Source organism: Ahaetulla prasina, chromosome 2, assembly GCF_028640845.1.
Source record: "Ahaetulla prasina isolate Xishuangbanna chromosome 2, ASM2864084v1, whole genome shotgun sequence".
NCBI classification, from domain to species: domain Eukaryota; kingdom Metazoa; phylum Chordata; class Lepidosauria; order Squamata; family Colubridae; genus Ahaetulla; species Ahaetulla prasina.
Window position 1 is genome coordinate 54,391,828 of NC_080540.1, and position 20,093 is coordinate 54,411,920.

General features: G+C 37.5%; 2 protein-coding genes across 5 annotated transcripts in view; one reads left to right on the forward strand and one right to left on the reverse strand.

Moving 5' to 3' along the window:
• Window positions 1–1,650: 1,650 nt before the first annotated feature.
• Window positions 1,651–8,889, reverse strand: SEC13 (SEC13 homolog, nuclear pore and COPII coat complex component). 2 transcript variants are annotated; one of them, XM_058169306.1, is made up of 9 exons: window positions 8,759–8,889; window positions 7,078–7,122; window positions 6,296–6,411; window positions 5,560–5,711; window positions 4,963–5,096; window positions 4,478–4,611; window positions 3,431–3,551; window positions 2,779–2,925; window positions 1,651–1,877 (listed from the first exon to the last, which is right to left on the reverse strand). In XM_058169306.1, the coding sequence occupies exons 1-9, from the start codon at window positions 8,759–8,761 to the stop codon at window positions 1,767–1,769; spliced, it is 963 nt and encodes a 320-aa protein (XP_058025289.1). In that variant the 5' UTR covers window positions 8,762–8,889; the 3' UTR covers window positions 1,651–1,766. The 2 variants fall into 2 exon arrangements, with proteins under 2 accessions (XP_058025289.1, XP_058025288.1); XM_058169305.1 differs by lacking the exon at window positions 8,759–8,889 and adding an exon at window positions 8,033–8,224.
• A 2-nt stretch (window positions 8,890–8,891) lies between these two features.
• Window positions 8,892–20,093, forward strand: part of LOC131191291 (cullin-associated NEDD8-dissociated protein 1-like) — a 36,889-nt gene continuing 25,687 nt past the window's right edge. Inside the window, exons 1-5 of one of the 3 annotated variants that reach the window (XM_058169301.1) lie at window positions 8,939–9,032; window positions 9,260–9,344; window positions 11,517–11,705; window positions 15,720–15,863; window positions 17,612–17,766. In XM_058169301.1, coding sequence (XP_058025284.1) covers window positions 11,638–11,705; window positions 15,720–15,863; window positions 17,612–17,766 — 367 coding nt within the window. In that variant the 5' untranslated portion in view covers window positions 8,939–9,032; window positions 9,260–9,344; window positions 11,517–11,637. Of the gene's footprint in view, window positions 9,033–9,108; window positions 9,345–11,516; window positions 11,706–15,719; window positions 15,864–17,611; window positions 17,767–20,093 lie in introns of those variants that run through there. The other 2 variants (XM_058169302.1, XM_058169303.1) reach the window with 2 other exon arrangements.

The window sequence follows — 20,093 nt, forward strand, 5'->3', positions numbered from 1 at the left end:
TGATTTTCAGAACATCATTAGGTATCTCTGGAGGGATACTATTGCAAAGGGATGTGCTTTCCATGCAGAGTCATCTGATTTTTCTACTTAGACCAAAAATAACAGAAATGTGACTATTTAAATCAAATTCTAAGCAAATCGTTGAAGCTGTGGACAAAAATGTGTGAAACAGATACACATTATACAAAAAGCCTTAGAAAAGCCCATAATCACTCACTCATCCTAGCTTATGCTTTCTTAAAACTGCAGAACTACCACACTTCCCAGAGAATAACTCGTAGTAAGTAAAATAGGACTTTGATGCAGATCAATTTATGCAGATTTGCTTTGTTCTCATAGCTTTTGATAATTGCTGAAATACTAGTTTTGAAATTTGTAAGTTTAAACATGTCACTGACTGTGTTGCTTCATACTGGAGATGTTTGTGTAAAAAATAAGGAAGACGGTCTTGATGGAGCAATGCAAGCTCTGTTAACATAGCAACAAATAATAAAACAGACAGTATTTCAAGTTCACAACAGGCAGATAATGTTCATAAATGGCTTGTAAGGATTTGTTATTTTAGCCAATATTAGGTAGTTTTAACCTTCCTGTGAAATTGATTTCTCAGGATAGTCTACCTAACAATTTTGCAAGTTTCATTGTGCTGTACATCCTCCCCTATTTATACTTCAGTGGATTAGGGAGATATTTGACTGAGCTGCTATGAACTCTTAATTTAATTTATATATAAATAAAAATGATACAACATCTCACATAATTAGTGTAAGAAAAACAATATGCTCTTGACCTCTGTTCTTTATTCTGGTACTACTTAAAAGCTGCCTCATTCCTCCTTACACTTATTGTTTCTATTACTTTAATTACATAATTATGTTGTGTCATAAACCAACAGCAAGCAAATCACTTACGCATAATGAACAAAGCAGTTCAATAATTTTTTCCTGTTCTATGTTAAGACAGGAGTGAAATAATTCTATGAGTCCAACTTAAACAACCTTCTGAATTTATTACAATTTACTATGAAAAATGTACAAAATAATTACAACATAGAGCAAATTTCTTTCTGAACAATTCAGTGAATTTTAATTGGACTTTATTTCTCTTTTTAAACCAAAAGAACAAGTTATGCAGTATTTTAGAGATCAAATTTACATTTTCAGTTCATGTAAGGTAAACTAAAAAGCAAAGGTAACTCTGTATTGGATCATAGTGTGTATACATTTCGGCTCCCATCTCTTCCTCTTATGTTCAAATTATCTACCAGGTAGTTCTTGACAGAAGAGAAAATACTACGTTTTTTTAAAGTGTAATTACTAAAACATCTACTCTGAGGAACTCTTATGACTCTTTTAACAGAGAAATACTAGCTGAAAGGATGCCAAAATTTTCAAGTAAAATGATGAAAAACTACTGGTATGGGTTTTTTTTTTAAAAAATCACACTAAAAGGAACAGTATTTTTTCATGTCAATTTTACCTTGAATTTAAAAGTGTCAATTAAAGCAAATTGTTACAGGGGCTTTCCCTAACCTGGTACCTTCTAAATGTGTTAGTTCATCCTCCTCCTAATTCCTAGTCACTGCAAGGAATTAGGAAACTTATAGTCCACCAGACTATTAAATACCAGATTGGTGAAGGCATTGCACAGTTTTATCAAGAGATTAACAAATTAAATTTTATATGGCCCGTATTCAATAAACCTGGATTACTAAGAAAAGTAGAAAAAAAACTGTTTCTTTAAACTGGAAATCTTCATCATAGACATCATTGTTCATTCTGTTGTCCTTCTGTAATGGCAGATACTGCTCCTTGGCCCTTATTGACATCACTAATGCATGCCCACTGTCCATCTACTGATTCTTTCCATAGAGTTACCTAGAAAAGATCATGTTTATTTTAGAAATCAAGTCTACAAACAACATGAACCTTGCTCTGAATTTTTTTTTTCCATTAAGGGTCCTAGATTTGATAGCTAACAATCAGCCTTCAGGCATTTGCTTTTAAATTTAATTAGGTATTATTTGGTCAAGGCAAGCTATTCTTGGTAGCAATACACAGGCAAGGCATCCTGTACCACCTTCTCCCTTACTTCCCCAGCACTCTCAAACTCTGCTTTGGAGGCTTTCCAAAATTAGTAGAATCCATTTTGAGAGAATAATGCAAGGAGGAAGAAAAGCTGTTGCTAGACTGATGAACATTAAGTATTTTAAAACAGTTGGATTTGTTAATGTATATACTTAGTTATATTTACAGTATCTGCATCTATTTACATGTAATCTCTTAGTATACAACTATAAAAGCTGCACTTTTATAGGGAAGGAGAAAAAGAAAAAGCTGTATTCTACATAACGCTGATGGCAAATAGAGATTACAGTACTATATTTATTGTCTGACAATAAATCCTTGTGAAAAAAAGGATTCAACTAAAGGGGATGACTAATAGGCATGTAACAGAAGTTATGAAATTTATGAATGATATGGAAAGAGTATGTAACAACCTCTTTCTTTATTAAAGGCAGGCGAGTTTGATCTGATTTAATTGTCCCAGTGTAATAAACAAGGAACATACTTTACACAAGCTCCTACTTTCTCACAGTCTCTTCAGAAGCTTTGACAGAAGCTGATTTACTTCAAATATGAAACAGGTTGTAACTGAGCCCCTTGCTTAAGCTAATACCTTTTGAACACATAAGTAAGTGAATCTAGAAAACAGATAATAGCAAAAGGCCACTTGGGACTAATGAAAGGGTTAGGTACAAGCTGCCTTAATACTTACTTTATTATCTCCTCCAGACACAGCTAGAATATTTGCAGTAATGGACCAGCTAACATGCCAGACTACATCACTGAACTTATGGAGTAATTTTGGTGACCATGAGTTTCCAGAGGCATCATCACACATCCAGATAAACACTCTGCCATCCTAGAAGAAGGCAAATAAAGCTGTCAAGACAGAGACAAGGATACATCCAGTATCTCCTATGGCTGAATGACGCTGACGTTTTAACAAGGAAATCCTTTCACCAGAGCTACAGCAACAACTCCATGACCATGGAGTTGATTCAAATTGTGCTTCAAGTTGGCAATTTTCAATCCATAAGAGTATCATATTTCTAATGCTAGTAGTTAAAAACACATAGATACAGGTCTTAACTGGATGTACTGCTTCAGATTACAAACAGGGAACTGGAATTCTAAATGACTATATCCACTCAAATAAATAGTACCCCTCTTCTTATTTTACCAAAGGCTGACTAAAAATAATTTTGCTAAAAACCAATATGCCAAAAAAGTTTAAGGTTAAAACTTTCTCAATAAGCTTTTTCATAACCTATTAATTTATTTATTAAACTTATATGCCACCCGTATCATAGAAAGCAAAACCAGATCTCTTTATCTTCATTGGGTAAATATTAAAGTAAAATTACCTGGGAGCAGCTGGCAATAGTACTTGTTGGCAAACCTATGGAAGGAGCCCAGGCTACATCTCTGACCCAATCACTGTGAGCTTCCAATTTTTGTTCTTCTTTCCACTGGCCATCTTCTTCTCTGGAAATATTGGGAGAGGGGAAGTTGAAGATTCAGGAAAAGTAGCAAAAACCAAGATAAATATATTGCAATAAAGGAAATGGCTATTTTAACAAAAATTAGCAATATTAGTACAGATAAGTGTTGCAGTTATAGGATTGGCCTGTTTACTTTCTAATCAAAGTATGGAACGGAGAAGAGTTTCAAAACAGCTCTGCTCCAAAACCTAACAGATACATTTTGCATCCTTTGCAACATAGTTATTTTATGTCTGCTTTAAATAACAATCCACAGATTCTTAACAGTTACAAGATATCCTTTAGGCAATTAACTTTAATTTCCAGCGAAGTATGGGAATCAAACAGAAATTCTCCCAATAAAAGGCGGTTAACCCTGTATTTTAACACATCCAGGGAAAGCAAACTTACCACCGCTCTGGATAATTGACCCTATTTCAAACTTTGCACTGTTGGAAATTTTTCTAAAATTTGGTTGGAACCTGCCTCCCTGTGTCACACTTTCAGATATTTGAACACAACTATCATATCACACCTCATTCTTTTTTTCTGAAGCCAAAAATGTCCAAGTCAATTTGAAGCTACTCGTGACTATTAAGAGAGTTTTTGTTAAGTGTCCTTGAAAAAAGATCCAGAAGAACTGGCATCTGAATCACCAAAGGAAAATCACTTCTGTTTTATACTCATAGTTTTCTTCATTGAGGCACTGAATCATAACCACCCTAGCCCAATAAATGAATGCAGAAAAACTAAGCAAAAATGTAAAATAACTGCTGGAGACAAACTAGGAAAAGTTTTAAACTATTTAATCATTTGGCAGATGCAAGAAGCTAAGATAGCTTTGTGGCAAGGACAAGCAAAAAACAAACAAACTTCCCCTCTCCCTCTCTTTTACAAAAAACTTTTAGATAATTTTTGAGGCTAATTTACCTCCAAATTTTGATAAGATTATCACAGCCACCTGATGCAAATCGCTTGATGTAGTTTGGTTTTTGGTTTGAAGGCTGATCTATGAGGCTTCCTGGTATAACAGCAGGGGCCCAGCTAACAGCATTGCAACCAATCTATGTAAAAATAAATCAATGCAGTTTCATCTAATTTATAGCAAAACTATAAGACAAATTTTAACAACTATTTGTTTCATTTATAAACCCTTCCTAAGAAAACATTTTAAAGTAATCTTTCTATTATTATGTGTTGAACAAGAAATATATTCCCTCTGTTTAATAGCGCATGGATGTTTATCCAATTAAAGAAACATTGCCTTTCCTTCCTTACCCACATAAAGTTCATTTTGACTCAGGTTATTTGAACTTGAGATTCTAGTAAACGAATAAAAAAGATTCGATCTACATGCTTTAAATATTCCATCTTGTTTGCCCAAAAAATGTTTAATAAAATGACTCTATACTCACTGTATGTGCATTGCTGATTTTTTTCACTTCCCACTGTCCATCACCAGTATAGCTCAACAAAGAGATAGCCCCATCAGAGCTGCCACAAGCCAGGATCAACCCATAGTCTTGTGGTGCCCAACATACAGAATTGACTGTTAGAAAACGCAGAAACAGATTACATTATCATATGAAACACTCAACTACAAGAGGAAAATATAGAAATCTCGACTTTTTAGACTATACTACTTAAATGGGATGAAAGCCTAATATGCTATGGTAACAGCCTCTTTTTAAAAAAAAAAAAAATCTGCAACTACTAAGTATTAAAAAATCATAATAGCAACAACAGCACAAATGCCTCCAAGCTGGTATTTATTTTGCAGATCACTACTTTATCCTACAAGCAATAAGGTATTACTATACAAGTGTTATATCTGCAGATACTGGTGATAGCAACAAAATTGGCTTCAACAGGGATGCACTTAAAAGTTGGAAGTGCCTGCAACCCAAAAAAAGATGGGAAAGCAAGAAATGAGCATAATCAAAATAGGTAAATTCCTACTGAAAGATTAAAACAATCTGTTCCTATACTCAAAGAGTTTAGAATATCCCTACCTGAGGAATCATGTCCTGTGTATTCATATGTCTTCTCCCATGTAGCATTCTCTTCTTTCCAAATAATAACCTTTCTGTCATAGGAACACGAAGCCAGGATGTTTCCATACATGGGATGAGCCCAGGCAACCTGCCACACAGGACCTTCATGCCTATCGGAAATAATTACTGCATCAAGGTCTTGCTTTTAGTTATGACATATGGAAAGCATGTTAAAACCATGCATTATATCAAGTGATTTATATCCTGAAATAACACAAAAAAAGCCACTCCCATCTTTATTCACACATATCAGCCTTCTTATCAAAGGCTTCAAAGCAGGGGTCAGCATACATTTTTAAAAAAAACAAAAAAGTTGTAACATTTCCATTTGTAAAGAAGATTCACTTCCAAAGTTTAACACATCCTATCTGGAGAGTCCTTTTAAAGAACAACAGGAGATAAATGAAATAAATTATTTACTAATTGTATAGAACTCAAAGTTTACTTCTTAGGGTTTGTGAATCCAATCAATGATGTTTAGTTAAATCACTTTTTAAATGAGATGAGGCCTAAGAAATTGGATATATAATATATAGGATGTAAGATAGGCCAGATAAAGGTTGACTTACAAAAGCTCTCAAGTCAAATATTAGATATGCAAAAAATATATTTTGGCCAAAGGCCAGTAATTTTGTCTATAACCAAAACAGAAAAATCGGTCATGCAATAAAGAATTATCTTGTCTTCAGCTCACCCTCTTAAGTCAGCTATGAGAATTTGTCCTCCATTCCGGACATCAAATATTTTCACAGATCTATCTGAAGAGCAGGTTGCCAATCGTGTGCCATAGTAATCCATTTGAGCATCATGCTAGGAAGTAATATAATAAGCTTTTAAAAACTTCACAGTACTGTTTCTATAACTGATTTTTAAATCTTTGAAAATGTAATATTTATTTATTCATTATAATTTGTATAGCCAGTTGTCTCAGAAGTGACTAGGAACAGCAAAATTCTTAAAATAAATTAAAAACAAATTCCCATCAAATGCAAAACTATAAAATACACAGCATAAGATATCATAATCAATGGTTGTTAGCACAATCAGGAATTATATTATATATTAGTGATTTGGCATCAATGAGTGATAGAATGCAGGTTTACAAAGTATTTTACTGGAAAAAAATTATAGTGAACACTTCATTTTAGCAGCTAAAATAATAAGTAGGGAACCAGAAAAATGTGCTCGATACTGTCACAGCTCCATGTACGGTACTAATTTTTCACTAAGAAAGCATTTTATTTGCCCTAGATCAGGGATCTCCAACCTTGGCAACTTTAAGCCTGGAGGACTTCAACTCCCAGAATTCCCCAGCCAGCTTTCCTAGTGGCTTTAGCATATAGGTGTTCCTTTAAAGTTTTCTATAGTACATCAGAAAAAATATTCATTCCTTGCATTATCCTACTAAAATGAATCTTGCTGTATTTATTTTGGGAGAGAAATGCATTCTACAAAAGAAAGAGACAAAATACTTACTATCATATCCTCATGGGAAGTATCCACTGTATTAATTACAGACACCTAATAGGAAAATACAAAGAAGCTGTAATGACACTAATAGATCCTGATTTTATATTTATAGTCAAGAATTAAAATATGTAGGACTTGGCCATACTGTTTACAGTAGTTTAGCTACATTAACCCGATTAATCTTCAGATAATTTTAGAGCATCCCATAAGCATTTTGACTTCTTTGTCCTTATGTTAATCTTTAGAACTTCCATGACATATTGAAACTGATGCTAGTATAAGGTAACACAAGAAGCTAACCTTTGGGCCTGCTTTAGCTGACAGGACAGGAAAAAAAGTGGTGGCAGAACATCTAGTTTTGAAAACTTGATCCTCATACCCTGCCCACAAAATTATGCCTATTCCAGAATGTAAATATATCTTAGACCCAGGACAAAGGCATTTGTGAACAGATAAGCCTAATTTCAATAGTTTTATGGACTGTTTAAGCACATCTACTAGTACTACAATCCGTCCTGGTCTCCAGCAAGGTCAATATGGTTAACTGTCCAGAAAGGTAGTACAGATAGCACTCAACTTACAACCATTAATTCAGTAACCATTGAAAGTTATAACAGCACTGAAAAAAGTGACTTATGATTGATTTTCACATTTCTGACCGTTGCAGCATCCTCATGGTCACGTGATCAAAATTCACGCTCTTGTCAACTGGCATATATTTATGACAGTTGCACTGTCCCAGGGTTGTGTGAACACCATCTGTAACCTTCCCAGCCAGTTTCCAACAAGCACATTTCAATGGGAGAAGCCAGATTCGTTTAACAACCTCATGACACACTAAACAACTGCAGGGATTTCTTTAACAAATCTGGCAAAAAGTTTGCAAAATGGGGCACCGCTGGCTTAACGACTTGGCAATGGAAATTTTGAGCCCAACTGTACCAATAAGTCAAGGATTTACCTGTGCAGCGTTCAGCATAAATGCTTGCCTTTTTCCTGGCTGCTACCCAGCTTCCCAACTGTCCTCGACAATATGAAGTTAGATCCGTCACCAAATCCTAGTAACTTGTCTGAATCAGTCCCAAAGGTACTTTTTTTCCCCAAAAGGCAAGTGGCCTTTCTTGAAAAAAAGCACCTTTGGGACAACCATGAACTGGATGTGTGAGAATCCCCATAGACGTTTGGTCTGGATGAGAAACATTTAAAACCAGTAGATCTTTGATGTAGCAGCCTTTTGACAAAATACCCGCTTCCGTTTTCAGTTTAGTGCAAGACAAACCCCCCACTCCCACCCCCACCCCAGAATTAAAAAACAAAATGAATTAAAAAAACAGGCGCTTGGATGAATGGAGCAGATCCATCTCTCGCACAGCGCCCAGCAGTTACAGGACGGGCGCTTTCAGGATCTCTTTTGGGAAAGAGTCTTAGACGTGGCCGGGATCAAAGACGAGCTGGAGTCGGGCAACGGGCCTCGATCCTTCACCCTCGTCTCGCTCGGCCTTCGCCGTTTCCCGGGAAGAAGCTCGGCTACCAACTCAGCCCTTCGGGAACCGGCAAAATGACCACCGCCACTCGCTACCCCCGCACTCCCATGACTCGGAGGGGAGCACGCCGGGCCGCCAATCTAAAGTGAAGGGAGCCCAAGCTTGGGCGCCAATCCCGGTCCCATCCCCCCCTCCAATCTCACCATGGTGGCGGCGGCGACGAGAGAGGGATCCCCACGGGACCAGCCCGGCTCCGCGATACGCTTGCCCGGCCGGCCGCTCTTAGACGTGGCAAGCAAGCGCAGCCAATGCTGTGCGTACGACAAGCAAAACCTTCCGGCTGGGGAAAGAAAGAAAAAAACTCCTCTTCCTGAGATCCGCACGAAAGTTCCTCCTCCTGCTGCCCAGGCCGCCTTCTTTACCTTCCTTCTTGCCAGGCGAGAGGCGCTGCGTGTTTCTCCCACAGCTTCCCTTTATGTAACCTTTGCCGCCTTTTATCACTCGCTGCTTTGGGAATGTGGGGTGGGAGGGGGGGGGCAGAGCAGACTGATTATTATTTTTTTCTTACGGGGTTGAATCGTAGCCCAGTTTGGATTGAGTTTATGCGTGATGTGAACAAAATATTCAGCAAGCTAGGGCTTGGTGCAGTGTGTAATCCCAGCCAGAAAACAAATCAGATTTCTTTTATCTGCCCTCGGTATCAGAAGTTCCCGAATTTGATGCCATGATATTGGATCATCAGTTGCTTCTACTGACTGGGATCATCAGTTGCTCCGCTGGCTGGGAATGGTGAGATTATAGCAGTGGTGAAATCCATTTTTTTTTTACTACCGGTTCTGTGGGCATGACCTGGTGGGCGGGGTGTGGCTTGGTGGGCGTGGCAGGGGAAGGATACTGCAAAGTCTCCATTCCCTGCCCACTCCAGGGGAAGGATACTGCAAAACCCCATTCCCACCCCACTCCAGGGGAAGGATACTGCAAAATCCCCATTCCCTCCCCTCTCCTGGGGGAAGGATATTGCAAAATCTCCATTCCCATCCCACTTTGGGGCCAGCTAGAGGTGGCATTTGCCAGTTCTCTAAACTACTCAAAATTTCCGCTACTGGTTCTCCAGAACCTGTCAGAACCTGCTGGATTTCACTCCTGGATTATAGTCTGACACATTTGGAGGTCGCAAGGTAGATAAAGATGCACTTCTGCATACTTAGTAATATGGAAAAATTAAAAGAGTTTCACAGGATTGTTGGAAGCCTGAGCAGGTTAAATTTTCACTGCATGTAAAATGCTTTCTACCCCCAATATTAAAAATGGTTATGCATTTGTAGTAAAATGTAGTAGTAAAATGTATTGTGGTTAGAGTATGTTATAATGTTCATAAGTATCATCGACTGTCAGTTTCCTTCAGTGCTGTCAACTTTTAGATAAGAACTTAGAAATGGGACAAAAGCTGAAAAATAATTTCATTCCGTGAGTTGTATGGCAAAAACATGCCTGGAGTGGAGAAGGATTTGAACACAATCATTATAGATCCAATTCTCATATAGATGGTGCTGTTGCTGTTCCACAGTAGAATGAGTATTGAAACCTGAATTTTTAAATACTTTTTTTTAATGATTAACTCTGTCATGTGGAATAATCAAGTTATAGATGAGTAATCGAGAGCTGTTACTTTATGCTTGTTGCATTCAATGTGTTGATGTTGTCAGTCATTAAACGTTTCCTATTTCGATAACAATAAATTGCACTGGGGCAAAACATTCTGAAAGTGCTGGCAAAGAACATTCTTGTATAGGAATTATATACAATTCCTGACACCAGTAAAGAAAAAGCTAGATATATCTAAAATTCATGTCAGAGAGCTGGGTGCATCTTTGCTAAAACAACAACAACAACCAAACGTGCAAATTTGTGACATTATCTAACAGAATTTTAAACAGAACTCAAGCAAATTAACATTTTCAGTAGATATCCATTGATTTCTCCTGTAGTTCTGTATCTGCCCTAGACTCATTGCTTATATTCACATGACACATGAAAGTATAAACCACATTTCAATCTAGTAGATTGGGTGAATCCAGCCTGGATGGTTCAAAGTATTGTGCAAGTAACACAATTAACCAGAAGTAAATATCACACAATTATGCAATAATGGGAATTATTTTAATTGTTAATCTAAATTTGTTAAAAGAAATTGTTAATTTCCTTGTTAATTGGAAACACTGTAAAGTTACAAATAAAAGCAAACTGACCTAACTGTAGTTAGCATTCAGTAGCCGGAACAAATTTACTGTATCAATTCGAGTTCCTGGGAGCGAAAAATTATAGCTTTTGTAATGAGCCATTTCCCCCCAAAACGAATGCATGGTTATCCAGCATCTATATTAGATTTATGGCGCTTGCATAGACCTCAAATTAATTTGTATGCCATTATACAGAGTTTAAAAAATACTTGGCAAAGTAGGAACAGCTGCTCTTATACTGGAAGGGTGGGTAGATTGATGAATGTAGAGAACTTCCTACTTAATGCAAACTAATTGACCTTCTTCTGCATTGAGTGTCAACATCAGCTGTCCCTAGCCAGATAGAGGTGATTCATCGCTGGTCCCCCCCCCTTTCTCCCTCATTTCAGGATGATTTGCCATTTGATTGCAATGTGTCAGCAAACACCTGCAGTTCTGCTGCAGCACTGGCCAAATAGCCGCTGAGATGGGGTGAGAAGAGAAGCAGCTGCCGCCGCCTTTCCTCCACTTTTCTCTCCCGGAGAACTTGAGAGGCTGCAGATGTCTGCCGGGAGGGGGTGCCATTAGCTCAGCTACAGCTCCAACTACAGGCTATATATATCCTATGATAACAGTCCAGGGGCTTAGCTTTTCCAGTGACTTCTAACCAAGGGGTGGGGGTGGGGGGAGAGAGGAAAAACACTACCCCAGTGCCCCTTCTGTCGCCATATTTTTCATGCAGATTTCATGCCGGCAAGGCTCCCTGATTAGGACAGCGAGAAACTTGTACTCTTGCTTGAAATCTCTATATTAAAGCAAGCTGTGTAGAAGAGATCGTCTTCCCGGACCAGCTGTTTTTCAAGATGACCAACATATCCTATCATATCTCCAACCTCTTGGAGAAAATGACATCCACCGATAAAGATTTCAGGTAGGATTTAGGGTTTCTTGGAGGAGGGGGTGGGCTGTATGTGTTTGTGTGTTTGCGTGTGAGAGAGAGCTGCAGTGCTCTGTTTGGAGGTGTGTGTTGCTTTTGTGAACTGTTTGGTGAATTGCCCACATGTGTCTGTATTTGCAGAGGAGAGGTGGGAGGGAGGCAGTTGTGGAGGAAAGGTTGATATTTTTAATAACGGCAGCTAAAAAAAGGAAACCTTTATCATGAAAAAGATACTTATGCTTAGCTAGAATTGATAGCGTACAGGAGATAGGGCAATGCTGTAGGCTGTTTTTATAGATAAGGCAGATAGGAAATTTACTGCAGGTTTCCTCATAAGGAGAAAGGGAAAGATTACATTCTCCAATTTCTCATGCAGCTAATATTATGGTAACCTTTTATATCCTTCCTCCGAGATGGAGTGGAAACACATTTCATCAGCTGTTATTGGCTAGTTATCTTCCCTAGTTGGATTAAAGAAAAACAAAAGTAATCTCGGCTAGTAAACTGGAAAGCTAGGGAGAGTATTGGTCACCAGGCACTGTTTTGCTGCATTGCTGAAAGAATTTCTGTTGGAGTTTAATCCATTTGAAAAGATGCTTCATGTAATTGGAAATATTTATTCCTAAATAAGTAACAGTATGCTATATATTAGATATACTGACATATATTGCACATTTGGAAGGTTTTGAAAGAAACCGGTGATAAAAGCAAAGAAAGTGAAGGAGTGCTATCAAATATATTAAAGGGGATAAACTCAGAACAATTTAATGTTCCTCAAGCTACTATCTTCCAGATGTTGGGGGCAGGGGAGTAAATCCTAGAATTGGCAGCTAGGAATCCTGGTAATTGCAGTCCCAACCCATCTGGACAGCAGCAAGCGAAGAAGGTTGAATTACTGGTAACACATAGTACAGAAACTGATAGTTCATTGTTTCAAGATGTTAAAAGAAATTCCTTTTTGATTTCATAGTATAAATGGGCTTACACTGGCTTAAATATATACCGTAGTACATTTAGTTTATTTTGCTCTGCTTGTATACTGAAGTGTAACAAGATCATTGACTTGATAGGCACAATTGGAGGGAAGGAAGGTTCTCCTTTATTTGAAGTATGAATATCTCACTGGAAAGATAGTCAAATTCTTTTTCTTTTCTTTTTTTGGCAAACTTTTTAATTAAGTTTATCAGGATGTAAAGCACAAAAGAAAATGAAAACAGTGGGAAAGGGGGAAGGGGCAAAATGTGTAGGGTAAAGGGGAACAAGAAAAGCATTGCTTTTCAACTCTTTTGTGCAATAGAATATGATAATAACATTACAGCTTTAACTTTTTTACTGTTATATACTAATATATGCTAGCCATTTCTGTAACAACAAATCTTATCTAACTAGCAAAAAACAAAGTCAAAGTTTCATTTTTTCCCATCTCTAGCACAAAATCCAGAAGCAAACAGTCAAATTCTTATCGGAAAATGTAAAGCTTACTGGAGTCAAAATATTATGAGATCAGGCAGATATTACCGATTTAGTTGAAAGATGTGTCCCATATTTCTCATGTTTGTTGAACTCAGAACTTTTTAATATTTCCAAATCAGAAATAATTGCTTTGAATAGGCAGCAAATGCAATTGAAGTAAGTTATTATCTATCATGACCTAATATACTGCATATTGCCTGTGACAAAAACTCAGAAACATCTATATTTTAAAAAAAATATGTTTCACGTTTTCAAAATCATGTTCTTATTTTATAGATCAGTCTTTATAAAATCTTGTCCCTAGTCAGATGCTTAGTAACTACTCCGTATTTTCTGAATATTGTTTTAATTATATACTATAACAGAAGGCAAATAGAAAAAGAATTAATTAGTAGCTTATAGTAAGCAAGGTTTTTAGCCATATTTTTTTGATGAATCCATATAAAGGTAAGATAAAGTAAACCTTGATTAAGGTATGCTTATAGACCATACTAAACTAAAGCAAAGAGTCTGGTATTATATAGGGATCAGCATGAATCATAGTGGCACAAACCTAATATTAGAAATAAATAAATCAGATGTATCTTATGATTACTAGTCTGAGCATGGTCTACTTCATTATAAGTCCTTAATTAATGTCTGTCTTCATAGCTAATGCTATGTTTTTAACCATAGATTATTGAACAAGTCATAGTTACCTCAGTCATATATATAATTTATATTAAGCTTTAAATCATGATTTACAAATCATAATGGTTGATTTCATGTATCATTGAGTTAAAACAAAGGAAATCACATTCTGGCTTAGGGATATGTTGAACCAAGGAAATGTAGCAGGCAATGATGCAGTTATAAAAGTTATGTGTACTTAACCCTGCTGCTATATATTGTAATTCCTTTTTTGCAGTGCAAACTCTTACTGGAATCTGGAGGATTGTTCCCCATTTTATACATATAGAGAATCTTGTCCAAGTGCTCAAGGCTGATCTCTGACATGTTCGTGTTTTCCAAGAATTGCTTTGCCCCAACTTTATCCTAATGAGATCCAAAGACAAGATAGAGCTGCATTCAAATTTGCCTTTTAGCTGCACAACAATTATACTAAACATTTTAGGGTAGCAGTTGTGGGATGTTGAAATCTGTAGCCTCTGCAGTTGTGTTTGAAATGTGTTTGTAGGAAAATAATATTTTGGATTCAGTAGGGTTAAGTCTTCGGTAATCATCCCCACCTTCCCAGAATTGTTGAATTGTAGTTTCTCTTGTGCCCACTTAATATATTTAATAACCAAGCAGCAGTTGTGAAATGTTATTTGTTACTACTGGGTGGGCGTGGCCAATTTTTTATATATATATAATTTTAAAAGCATTTTTTCTATAATCTCTTCAGCCAAAGAGGCTAAAAAATGCTTTTAAAAGGCTTCTCTGACGATCCCAGCTGAGTTGCCTGATTGACAGAGGCTTTTCTTTTCTTTTAAAAGCATTTTTTTTGCCTTTAAAAGAAAAAAAAGCCTCTGATGATCAAGCAACTCAGCTGGGATTGTCAGAGGAGCCTTTTAAAAGCATTTTTTCTACAACTTCTTTGGCCGAAGAGGTTGTAAAAAAAATGTTTTTAATAGCCTCTGATGATCCCAGCTGAGCCACGTGATCATCAGAGGCTTTTTTTTTCTTTTAAAAACATTTTTTGGCTGAAGAAAAAATGCTTTTAAAAGTAAAAAAAACCCTCTGATGATCACATGGCTCAGTTGGGCGGGGGGGGGGCAGGGATTTTTGCTACTGGTTCTCCGAACCATCCGCCTCCATCGCTACAGGATCGGGCGAACCGGTCCAAACCGGGAACTTTTCACCCCTGCCGAGCAGGCTGGCAAAGTTTGGGAATTTGGATCCAATTTATCTGTAAGGGCAGCAAGCTGGAGAAGGATTATTTAGAAGGATATCGATTTTAAATTCTGAGAATTTAAGTGAATATTCTGTATTTAAGCGAGTTTCTGCTTTGATGTTACGCTCAGAAGACTAGAAGGCCTTAGAAACAGAATAATAAAAATGCTGTTGTACATGGTTAAAATGACAAAAATATAGCATGCCAAAGATGGTTATGAAAATCTAAGCATAAAGACAAGTTTGGAGGAATGTGGGCCATACCTGCTTAGCATGGTGAAAACTTTCCTCATCTCCAGCTATATAATGCATGAAACACTTCTTTGGATCAGAGCTAACAATTTTCCTGGTAAAAGAATTGCTGGGAGTGAAATATATTCTTCACTTTCAAATCAGATGATTTTCAGGGCCTTTCAAAAGCAAGGTGTTCCTGGAGCAAGCAAAAGTCGAGTGACTCCCTTCAGATTTTTTCATATTTCTGTATTGTATTGCTTTTAATTAAGAGGGTTCTTGTTCCACCTTTAATGAATTCATTATTACTAATGAAGAATTTGTTTTACTTACCTCTTGGCTCGATAGATGTTGATCTTTCTTTCTGTCATGGAATATGGATTTATAATTCCCCACTGACCAACCTATCACTGATACTCTTTATTCCAGATTTATGGCTACCAATGATTTGATGATGGAACTGCAGAAAGATTCCATAAAGCTAGATGAAGACAGTGAGAAGAAGGTTGTGAAAATGCTCCTAAAATTGCTTGAGGATAAAAATGGAGAAGTGCAAAACCTGGCTGTCAAATGGTAAGAGGTTTTTTTTTTTGCATTAGCTATAAGAAAACACTACATTACTCTGGTTGGACCCAAGTGAAATACTCTTGTCAAGTTCTGGGCAGTTAAAAAAAAGATAGTGATAAATCTCTTCCATGGCTCCCTACTTTCTGAAACAACGTTCCCTCTGAGATACAACACACTTTCTCTGATTTCAGATCAGACTTTGAGTCCAGGCCTGCGGTGAATGTATTTGTGAGGCCTGTCTGGCCTAATTTATTATCATTGTAATTGTTTTAGTCTAAAATATTTGTGGCGGTTTATATTTTTATTGTTTTTGTATTTGTAAGCCATCCAGAATTTACTGCAATGGGGTGGCTGCAATAAAGTTTAAATAATAATCTACTTGGAGTAAGTCCAGAGGAGGACTACAGAGATGATCAGGGGTTTAGAATCCAAGCTTTATGAGGAACAATTATTTTGGAAAAAGCAATGGATCCAACAGATATGTCTTACTGTATCTCTACTAGTTTGTTCAGTATTTGCTGGTGATTGCCAGCAGTTCGATTCTCACCAGCTCAAGGTAGACTCAGCCTTCTATCCTTCTGAGGTGGGTAAAATGAGGATCCAGATTATTGGGGGCAATATACTGACTCTGTAAACTGCTTAGAGTGAGCTGCAAAGCACTGTGAAGCGGTATATAAGTTTAAGTGCTATTGCTATTTGGTGGGTTTCACAAGGATGGAATTCTGAAAGAGTACAAAACTACAAATGCTTTTCTAGCTTGTTTCAAAACTTGTCACTTCCCTAGGAATGATAGACGGCTGTTCAACAGACTTGTTGAAATTGAGAAGACGACCTTGGCAAGGGGAGGAAAACAAAGCCAGTGTGACTGATCAGTCGCTTTGTATAGCACAACTTGCACATGAAAAATCCAGATGCCCACCATTTAGGAGAAAGCAAAACTCAGTGCTAGATGCAGAAATATTGACTTGACATTGCACAATGAGTGTTACGCTGCTACAATTTTCTGCTTACTTACGGATGGGCGCTTAACCCTTAAAACCGAACAATGGGGAAAGGTCCTTAGTAGATATAAGCTATTGGATAAAGGTTGAAGGCCCAGGATTAGGATCTGAGAAAGGCTAAGATATGAAGTTGTTTTGAAAGGACTTCTAAAATTGGTGTCTTCTGTCTCCTTCTGCAAGAGCTTCAATTTCATATAATGCAGGTCTAGTTTCTCTTCTGTGACTTTGCTGCTGATTAGCCAACAGATTCATATCAGGGAAGAAAGCAGCTAGGTTAGTGGAGAAATATGCAGGGGTGGGCTGCTGGGGGTTTGCAGGGGTTCGGGAGAACCTCTAGCTAAGATTCTGTGCAGTTCGGAGAACCCCAAAATCCCACTCCTGGCTGGCCCATCCCACCCCACCCCACCCCTCCCCTCCCAGGAGTCTCCACGCAGCCTGTTTTGGGGGTAGGTAAGTGCAGGGTGCACACGGAGGCTCGGGGAAGGCGAAAAACGGGCCTACCGGAAGTTCGGAAAGAGGGCCTCCGGAGCCTGGAGAGGCTGTTTTCGTATGTTTTATATTTTCAATAGATCAGCTTTGATGTTAAAATCTTTCCTGTCCCTTGATCATTACTTGTATTGTGAAAGGTATCTCTTGGCTGAGAGACACCTGTGCAAGACAGGAAGAGGCAGGTTGGTTTGTATTGTGTTACAACGCCTTATCTTCTCTGAGGAAGGTCTTTTTTAAATATGGGATTTCTTTCTTTCTCCCCAGTTTGGGCCCTTTGGTGAGCAAAGTGAAAGAATATCAGGTGGAAACGATTGTTGATACACTGTGTACAAATATGCTGTCAGATAAGGAACAGCTTCGGGATATTTCTAGCATTGGATTGAAGACCGTCATTTCTGAGCTGCCTCCCCCATCTACAGGTAAAAGCCTTGACCCTCTGTTGGAAGGATGAGGCTGGTTCTTCCTTTGCGGTCAGTCTGTAGTGTAATAAGATCGAATGAATCAGCCTGCCAGCCTCCAAATGCGATTGGGAAGCTATGCTGGGCGAAGCTAGTTTTGTGGGATTCATTTTCCAAATGCTGTGATTATTAAAGAGAAAAATGTGCACATCTGGACTGTAGAGGGTGTTTAAAAAAAAAGAGTTTCATGCTGAGAATTATAGCGAATATAATTAGGAACGTAAGAGAGGAAGCGTAAATGAAATAAAATTCACAGTTTGCAAATTAATACTGACATTGTTCTGAAGAAAATGCCAAGGTGAAATTATTTATAAAAGATGCAAATCATACTCTGATGATTTATCTAGGCGGATGCAAATGTAGATTTAATGAGACAGTCACTGTCTGGTTGAAGTCCCTTTCATCAGAACAATGGCCTGTCGATATATACATGTAAGCAGTGGTCTTGACATTACAAATAATCTGTTGTTTGCCATTGTGATTGAAAGAATGCTACATGTGCATTCCTGACGGAAGGCCTTTCCTTTCTCATCATAGACAAAGAAGTTGTTTTACTACAGTAGTGATAGGACATGGGAGGATTCTGGAAAACAACCTATTTTCTAAACAAACAAGCAAAGATGTTTGTTTCAGTGCCCCTTCCCGTAATCATTTTTAGGTAATTCTTCCACAAATGGACGTCATGCCCAGTTAGATTTTCACTTGATGAATATTGGAACCAAATTCTACCCAATTCATCAATTAAGATCATCAGATCAGAACTTTTTCTTTAATTTACTGTTATTGTTATTTTTTGAAGGGATTTATTTTATTTTTGTTGTTGCTTAAATTTGACACGAACAATGCTAAGAAAGTACCTAGCTCTGGTAGTCATGACTACAAAATCTAAAATTGCAAATTCATAAAGGTAATAATGTATTTGTCTGAAGTAGCAAAAAGGTCTACATAAACAGTCTGACCAACTCTTAAGTGGCATAGAACTAACAGTACGTGCAATGTACAATAATAGCAATTACAGCTTAGAGTAATATGTTAAATATCAACCTCCAATATAGCATTTCTGCTTATTATCTCATTCGGGCAGTAAATCATGTAAGTAGTTTTTGATGCCTTCTGAAATAACCAGATCTTGACAATGTTTTGGAGGATAATGAAGAAAAGGGTCACCCTTGCCGCAAGGATAAATTGTTCCATAGGGGAGGAACACCGTATAGAGAATGCCAATTTTCAGGCATCTCCAGCTGGACTTCCCAGTAGGAGGAAACTTCGTTAGATGCCTTCTGTTTGCGTAGGTGCACTTTATCTAAAATAGGCAGTTTCAAAGTTATTCAGATTCCAATTCATATAGGGCTCTGTTAGTCATGCCGGCCACAAGACCACAGAGACATATTCGGACAGCACTGGGTCTTCGGCTTTGAAACGGAGATGAGCACTGCCCCCTCGAGTCGGGAACAATTAGCACATATGTGCAAGGGGAACCTTTACATTTATGTGTTATCAAGGACCTTGAATTGATTTGGAAACAAATCAGTAACAAATGCAATGCCCAAGGCAGATCTAGGGTAGTGGCAAAATTGTGGAAACCTTTTGAGAAAAGTGTATTTTTGAAGTTTGATGGCTAATAACACCACTTTTTTTTTTTTTGAGTTTCAAGATAATCATATTCCACTGCTGGAATGGCCTGGGAATAGCCCAGACCTTAACCCAGCTGAAAATCTATGGAGCCAACTAAAGAAACTTGTTAGTCAGAAGCGACCCAGCAATAAAACCCAGTTAATAGAAGCAATCATTCAATCTTGGTTTCACATTATAACAGCTGCAGAAGTAAAAGACTTGTTCACTCCATGGGAAGACGTTGTAAGGCTGTAATTCATGCTAAAGGTTACCCAACTAAGTATTAACTGATAATTTTTGTATATCTTGTTTTTTCTATGGTGATAATTTTTGTATATTTCGTTTTTTTCTATGTGTTTCACTTTTCTTCTTTATACTGTAACTGCTATTCTAATAGCAAATCCTTCATAAAAGTTATTGTATTACATTCTTGATTAAATTATCTTTCCATTGATATATAATTTTAGGGTAGTACTCAAAAAAAAATGGTGGTGTTATTTGCTAGTTTTAGAAAATACACTTTTCCCAAAAGGTTTCCACAATTTTGGCCACTACTGTATAATGCAGCAATAATGGTTCTGACCAGTTATGACAGCTGCAATCTGACCCAGTAGAAGTTTTCAGTTGATCTTTAAGGGCAGCCCTCACATAAAGTGAATTATAATAATCTACTT

What these genes read in the sequence shown, in the direction of transcription:
- SEC13 (XM_058169305.1), bottom strand. An exon ending in CTTCCCATGAGGATATGATA is followed by an intron (nt 6,412 to 7,077) that starts GTAAGTATTTTG and finishes ATTACTTCCTAG; the next exon opens with CATGATGCTCAAATGGATTA. An exon ending in CACAGGACATGATTCCTCAG is followed by an intron (nt 5,097 to 5,559) that starts GTAGGGATATTC and finishes GTTTTCTAACAG; the next exon opens with TCAATTCTGTATGTTGGGCA.